Source organism: Odontesthes bonariensis, chromosome 2 (assembly GCF_027942865.1).
Source record: "Odontesthes bonariensis isolate fOdoBon6 chromosome 2, fOdoBon6.hap1, whole genome shotgun sequence".
NCBI classification, from domain to species: Eukaryota; Metazoa; Chordata; class Actinopteri; order Atheriniformes; family Atherinopsidae; genus Odontesthes; species Odontesthes bonariensis.
The window spans coordinates 41,872,927-41,881,077 of record NC_134507.1 but is presented as its reverse complement, the minus strand read 5'-3'; the positions used below and the strand labels follow the sequence as shown (position 1 = coordinate 41,881,077).

The window sequence follows — 8,151 nt, the reverse complement described above, 5'->3', positions numbered from 1 at the left end:
ACTTGTACCATCTCGTCCTGGTCGAGTCTGCTGTCAGTGGAATTATTGCCTTTAACTCAACAAAGAAATCAAGACGATACATTCATAAGGATATTTCAAACCACTCCAACTGAAAAGCTATTCATGTAATCTTGAATAAGCCTACGTTTATTTATCAAGTTGCGTTACGTTTCTGTGTCTTTTTTGTGGGCGATATTGGTCTAATCAGAATAACCGATAATGGTCGCAATACACTGCTACTCTTTAGAAAAGAATGTGGGTTGCAGGAACAAATTAAATTAACATTAACAAAATATGTAATAACATTATAACATTGACCAGACTGTTAAGTGTTGAATGTCACACAGGTACCATCGTTCGTTTGTTCCGTCTCAATTAACTGATATTCCACTCAGTCGTCAGCAGCTTTGCATTCCAGAATTTTATTGGACTTCCAAGAAACCCGTAAAGCTGTTTTCTCTGTTGAGTTAAGCCATAAGATAGAGATAATTCTCTTTATCAAATCGGGAGGGGGTCATTTAAAAACGCTAATCACTTGTAATCCTTTTAATGTCTCACACTTTGCTTAGTCAATAAACAAAGCGGGAAGATCATGCGTCACTGAGGAGATCCTAAAGTGAAAGAAGTCGACCTGAGACAGCACGGTGGATGAACAGGAGTGTCTCCCCGGTCATATTGACTTCTCACTCTTCATGACATGCCTTCATAACTGTATAGCATTATTACGAGAGGTGGTCACTTTGTACTAAAGTGTTTTTTACGGAGCTGTAATGGTAGGGTCACGAGGTAGCCAAGGTTCCTCCACCCCTTTCTCCCCCCACCAACGTGTGCACAGCTCCCCAGGTAAAAAGAGGTTTGAATCGGGGGGGGGGGGCTAGGGGTGTTCGCTTTTGTTCTACAGAAAAAGGGGGCTTGTTCTTAGTAGATCAGCCTGCCATTTTAACCGGGGGGGTGTGAGCGCAGAGCGACAAGCTTGACACTGGAGTGTGGGATGGGAGCAAAGAAAGGAGACACGGAGAGTCCTGCGTGCAGTCCTACTCTAGCCGAGCGGTGCTGATGCATCGAGCCACTATCAGAACACTGAGGAGCCCGAACCAGTCAGAGTGTATTCCACCAAGGGCTCACACACACACCTGAAGGCCGCAGAGAAAAACAGGGATTTACAATTTGGGAGGAGTACTCTGACAGCCCGGACGAGCTTGCTTATGAAAGCAGAACAACAAAACCTTGCAGCGCTTATCCCCAAACTTAGCTCAAACCCTCGGTTCTTCAAGTGTTTATATTCTGCTTAGCCCTGCGATCTAAATCGACAGTTTATTCTAATGAAAAATTGGAGCATACTTATTGAAATTTCACGCGAACAGGAATCTGTCGGTGCTTATCATCGATTTGATGAAAATTGTGTCAGATGTGCGTCCACGCGCCGCTCTGTCAGTACCTCTGACCTCAACTGGATTTCAGTTAAATCTTTGGACTTGTTTTCCTTAAAGATCATTGAGCTTGACTGGATTCTTACGACCCCAAACGGACCCTTATTAGTATTTACTAGGTCTTTTTTTTTTTTAACTTCCATCCAATATGCGACCCTTCCCATCCAGATTCAGCTATATGTGAGTCCTTTTCTTCTTCACTTCAACACCTCAATGCATCCCCGAATTAAATATCTCACAGACCGCTCTTCTTCTTCTTTGCAGGTTTCTACACTTATTTGTATTTTGCTATTGTGCTCAGGTATGTCTCTGATTTAATTTCTTCTCGAATTAATATTCTTTACTGTTCAATTTTACTTTGACTGTTACAACAAAGATAAGCTATAAGAATATTCAAACCATGATACAACCGTCAAGCTGTGCGATGCTCACCGCCAAAATAGACCTGGAAATGTTATGGATTATGATAACATTAGGTTATATGTTACAATAGTATCTGATGGCTACCACCGTGTGTGGAGTAGCGGGGAGCGCGGCCTGTTGGGACATTGCTGATTAACATACCGGGCCTGGCACACGAATAGTGAGCACTTACGGATCACCAGAGAAGGAGGAGATGATTGGAAGTAATCTGAAAAATTGTCGTGGAGTTCGAAGTAGGTTTTTGTCAGCAGAACTCACTGCGCGGTGGTGGATTTCGAAGTGAAAGAGAAATACAAACTCGGGCTTATAATAAAGTAGGCTAGATGTTCAGTTGGTTTTACACCATGACGGAGCACAGTATTTATCCCGTTCAAAATAGTTTTTTCTACTCTGTGCACATTCTCCTTTACGCACAACCTGTAATCACACCGTGCGTCCTTTTTTGGAACAAGTTACCTTCCTTTGGCAGCAGCTTCTCTGGAACTTATCACAAGGGGAAAAAAGGAGATAGTATTCCCTCTGCCTCTAAGCGCGTAAATGATTTCAATAATTTAAAAGGACACATTTGGCCCCATGCATTTCAGTTCGGTTCGTTTCCTCCAGTTGACTATCAGTTTAAGGATAATGAATTCGTTAATGGGCAAAGATAAATAATTAGATTAAAAAAAAAAGTATCACGCACTGAAGATTTTGTTGCCATCTAATTCCTGACAGGTAACCAATCAGTCCCCGCCTAATTTCACGCAGCATGTAAGCGAGCAGAGCAAAGTGACGGACCGCGTAAGCCGCAGGTTGATCCGGATCTACCAGCTGTACAGCCGGACTAGCGGCAAGCATGTACAGGTTCTGCCCAACAAGAGGATCAACGCCATGGCCGAGGATGGGGATGTGCACGGTAAGATATGCCCCACAATTCAGTAAAAATGCATACAGGCAAAATTGTCAACTTGTTTTTTTCGCACTACAATACTGTCTTAGCTGTATTTATTTATTTATTTATTAATTTATATATTTATTCATTTATTGAGTCACTTATTTATTTATTTAGTCTTGCGTTTTGGTTTCGTTTTTATACTTTTTTTTTTTAAGTTACAGTCTGTAACAATACCCAGCAAAATTGTACAATCATCACAAGTTTTTCTTTTGTTGAAAAAAGGAAATATAATAAAACAGCAAAACATATTTATGACTAAAACAACTGATTTATAAGCTGAATGATCTGACTTTGTAAAACAAACGTAAAAGAGCTCAATGAAATAGCTGTAATTTAAAAAATTAAATAGAGGCAAAAATTAAGCTTTCGCCTTTTAATGTTTGAAGCAAATACCTGCACAAGTCTAAGTATGCAAATAAGTCTGTAGTTAAAAGATTGCTTGCAGAAGTCAAGGAGCTGTTGCACTCCTCCTTTTTTGCTTTGGAAGTTTCCTAACTGAGTAAAATGACCAGAAGTATCATAGCAGCTGCCAATAAGAGCTGAAGGAGTTATCTTAATGCTAAGGAAAGGGTTTTTAGTGCTTCCTTGATTAACTTTTTTAGCATAGGAAACACTGGACATATTTCTTATGAATGAAAGGGAATAATTCCTCCCCAAATTCCTTGCAGGTGTAACTTTCATAAATTACGTTTGATATTTTCTTTCACTTGGACAAATTGTAATTTGTGTGGATAGATATGAGGATATGAGGGTGAGAGTGAGCAACCTGTGACAAATTCAGTTTTGTGATTTTATTTTCTTAATTTTTTAATGACAAAACTTGATAGTAAAGTCATGTTCTATATTATCTCCTATACACATATGATACAAGATAACCTTTCTACAATACAATAAGAATGTATAAGGTGAAGTCTCTGAAGTGATTAGTAGACTAATTATTGAATAGCTATTTTCATTGCTGCATACCACTCAACGTAAATATGGTGAAATTCTAAATTGCAGCAAGATTGTGTTTTCCTTAAACACCATGACATTCGTCAAAAAAGGTCAAGTTTTTATTTTTTTATTTTTCTGTTGGACTGGACCTATAGTTCCAACAAGAAAGATATTAGTAGAAATGATAGAAAGGATTATAAAACTATTCAAGAAGGTCATTCAACTATGTGACAAAAGGTCTTGGTTGTTCTCAGTCAGCTGTGTCTAAAATTTGGAGTCAGTACAAACAAAGTGGCAAGATTATAAAGAATACTTGACCAAGAAAGACATCATAACATAAAGAAAGAAAACTTAAAGCAATATTTATTTAAAATAGAAAATGCACAAGAAAGAAGATAAACAAATGGACAGAAACATTGTTTGTGAAATAATTATTTGAAACTGGCTGAAAAAAAATGTAATTTATTTTCAGAAAAGCCAAAGGTAAACCAACACATTATTATAAGAAAACAAGATTACATTGGGTTAAAAAGATGCAGTAATGGACTGTGGATGATTGGATGGTGATATTCAATGATGAATCACAAATCTGCATCAGTCAAGGGGATGATGCCAGAACTTTGTTTTCGGTGCAGGTCCAATGAAATATACAAAGATAACTGGAGCACATCTCCATTATCAATAGTAATATGGGCTTGCATGCCATGTAAAAGACGAATGGAGATGGTTGTTATTACCCCTACAGTAAATGCACAAATATACATAGAAATCTTTGACATTTTTCTCATTCTGTCAAAGAAAGGCTTTAAGTGATGCTGAAGTCCTTTTTCAGGATGATAATGCTTTTCTTCATGAAAGACGTGTCAACTCAGTGACATGGCTAGCAGTACGGATGCTTGTCCATTTAAAAATTGATTGTGGAAATTGCATAAAAATGTTTCATGACAAGGCTCCATCCTAAAAAGCTGATCTGTCGATTGCAATAAAAGAAAGTTGTAACCTGACAGATGAAGAATTTAGTTTTTTTATCCATGAAGTCATAAAATCCTTATTTGTGATATGAACTAAGTATATAAAAGGAATGCCCAATGGAACTGTAAGTTTTATCATTTTGCGTAAGTTTCTCCGAATGGCCCTATAAGTTTTACTTTATGTGTATGTGTGCATACATGTGTGTGAGTGTTCATACATGTATGTGCATGGATACAGGGAGAGAACATTTTTGGAATACACTCAAACATTTTTGTGTACATTGTTGATGACCTTTTGTCCATGTACTTAGCATGTGTGTACTGTTAGATCTTTCTGGCATTAAATGTTGAAAAAATTTTCAGACAAGGATAGACATCTCTAACTAAAATCACAAAAAAACTCTGTGCTTTCATTTCTAACTCAACTCTTTTGTTTGATTTCTTTAGCTAAACTCATTGTGGAGACTGACACATTTGGGAGTCAAGTGCGCATCAAGGGAGCTGAGACAGGCTTCTATGTCTGCATGAACAAGAGGGGGAAGCTCATTGGAAAGGTGAGGACAAAAGCAGATCAACCAGCTGAATCAGAGGCAGAGGGCAGGGTAGCTTATTGTCAAACTATCAGTGTCTATAGAAGCTGAACCAAGAAGTTAGAGTAGAATTAAATGTTTGCCTAATGGATGAGAATCTGAATTGTTAAGACCAGATAAATTTAACTCGTGCCCTAATCTTTTAAGTCTTTAATTTAAAGATGTTAAACTACATTTCATTCAAGTGAAAAAAAATCTGACACCTTCAAAGTTCTGCTTCCTTTTCCTTCCTGATTACCATATAAGTTGTGTTTGTTGTGGAATTTAAGATACAGAACACAGATATCATTGCTTAGCTGTCTCATGATTTCTCATATTATAAAGGTGAAAATAAAAAAAAGAAGAAAAACCGTTACAAGCTTTTGGAGGATTGTGATAAAATGTAAATGATAGATTGGCTGTATTCTTTTTTTTTTTGTAATGTTAAGAATATCAACAATGAAATTATTCTAAATTCTAAAAACAGACTTCTTATTCCTCTCCTGCTGTTTGAGTAAAGTTTGGTAAAAAATTAATATTCAGTTTTTTTTAAGTAATTTTAACAAGTTTTAAAAATGTAACTATATAATTTATTTGTGAGTTGTTTTTAATTATTTTCTTCTTTATGATTAACTAATGCAGATCTCAGTTTTCTAGAAAACACAGGCAAGTGAGAAAGTGACTGACACATTACCTACTGCAAGTTGTAAAGGGGTTGTTCTCTCTATAATCATAATGCTTGGAGGATGGTGTTCTAGCTTCCAAACTGGACTACTGGTACTCAAGACTCCAAGTTAGAATTAGTTATGTGATGCTTTTACATGAGTACATTGTGTGTAAGAGGCTGAGGCAATATTAGCACCCTTCTTTCACTGTCATGGCTGATAAACAGAGTACCAACCCACCCCCTTTCACTTGCCCTCCATGCATCCAGCACCCTGCCTCGAGCACCATCTGCCTCAAGCTACCAGACCAGTCACAGCCTACTTCAGCCCCCAGAGTATGCATGTATGCACAAAACAAAAAGAATGCACAGGCAGTGTGTCTTTTAATGTATGAATGCATATGCATGTATCAATGTTTTTTAATACATTCTTTTCTCCAAAGAACTAGGAGGTTGTTACATTTGGCCAACATAGTCTATACACTGTTATATACTGCTTTTACAATATCACACATATGGACACATTAGAGGCAACATGCAGTTTAGTGTCTTGCCCAAGGACACTTGAAATGTTGTCCGGGGAAGGCAGGAATCAAACCACTAACAATATTGTTGCCAGCTCTTCCTCCTGAGCTTCAGCTGGCCTACCCCGTGACCTCACTGCATATTTTTTTCAATTATTAGAATCACTGACTCAATTTTTTATTTGTAACCTCTCACTCCTAAACTGCACTCTTGTGTCAAGTGAACGAGCTGATCTAATAGGACATTTATTGATGGAGTCAGAGTAAGGGTGAAAAGTATTCAATGCTCGATTGATTGTTAATTGAGTTTAGCAGGCCTAGTTGGTTAAATTTAAACATAAACACAAGAGTAGGACTTAAAGGGACACTTGGGGCTGATTCAGTCTTTATGGCAGGAGGGCCAATGCCATTGCTACACTTTAATCACTTGATGAAGTGGGAGAAGCATCACTGCTTTCTGACATTCCACCTCTCTTACTCATTTGAAATGAGTGTAGCATATGGTTCATGTATGAGGGAAGGGCTGTTCGATTGTGTGTGTTCATGCAGGTGCATCTGATAATTCCTATCTGCAAATCTTAAGCAAGGATGTTCTCAATGATAGTTTTTCTGTGCGTCTTTCTACAGAAAAATGGACGGGGCCGTGATTGCATTTTCTCAGAGATTGTTCTGGAAAACAATTACACAGCCCTAAGGAACGCTTGTTATGATGGCTGGTATATGGCCTTCACCCGACGTGGGCATCCAAGGAAAGGTTCACAGACACGCCAGCATCAGCGTGAGGTCCATTTCATGAAGAGGTTGCCAAAGGGGCAACAGCCCACCCACCCTAGCCACCACCAGCCTTTTGACTTTATCCACTACCCTTTCAGTCAAAGGACTAAACGTACATGACACTCATCAGAGCACTGAGGAGGGGGAGGAAGACAAAAAGACAAAAAGACAAAAATGTAATATTGAAGTAATTACCAGCAGCGTACACGCTCCTTCTCTTTCCATGAAAACAAATAAGAATACAACTACCAGAGACATTTTTCATACTCAGTTCTAATATGTAGCTTATTTTCTAATTTCTTGAAGCAAAGAACTTGTACAGAGGAAAAAATATGACAAATCTATTTTTATACTTCAAACTTCTTCTACTGATGTGTTTTAAAAAAGGAGCAAAAAGAAAAGAAAATATTTTTAGATGCACATCAGTCATTGACTCATCTTCTCATCTTGAACATCTTTGTAATGTACATTGTGATGGTAATTGCATGCCATTGGAGTCATTTTATAAACTTTGTTGCTCTAGGAGACTTGAAGGCCGTGACATATCACACTGCCAGCGAATGTTGTGTGCATTTTACCAGATGCTGTATCCTGACTGAAATCATCCAGTATCTTTCAAGAAAACAGAGCTTTAATAGCATCTGATGGAAAAATGTGGCAGGAGTATTTTTTTGTCACATGTTATCTGATCTGACAGTAGTGTCTTGTCTGGTTCAAAATCTAATGAAGTGTGTCTTGTCACAATCTATGCCCATCACCCTCAGTGTTTGTTTCCCTCATAGTGTCTGTTTTTATACATGTATAAATATATTTTTATCTGAGGATGTGTAAAATAATTTTAACGACAGAATATTTATATAATGGTGTAAAGAATGTAAATTAGAAGACTGATATTAAACTCCTTTGGTAAAAAAACAATTGCTTGG

At 37.7% G+C, this 8,151-nt stretch overlaps 1 protein-coding gene across 1 annotated transcript; it reads left to right on the top strand.

Annotated features, from left to right (window-relative positions):
* The first annotated feature begins 1,578 nt into the window (after positions 1 to 1,578).
* fgf8a (fibroblast growth factor 8a) lies at positions 1,579 to 7,345 on the top strand. The gene is made up of 5 exons (XM_075485855.1): positions 1,579 to 1,610; positions 1,695 to 1,731; positions 2,568 to 2,748; positions 5,142 to 5,248; positions 7,079 to 7,345. Exons 1-5 carry the CDS (start codon positions 1,579 to 1,581, stop codon positions 7,343 to 7,345), a joined length of 624 nt encoding a protein of 207 aa, XP_075341970.1.
* Positions 7,346 to 8,151: the final 806 nt, after the last annotated feature.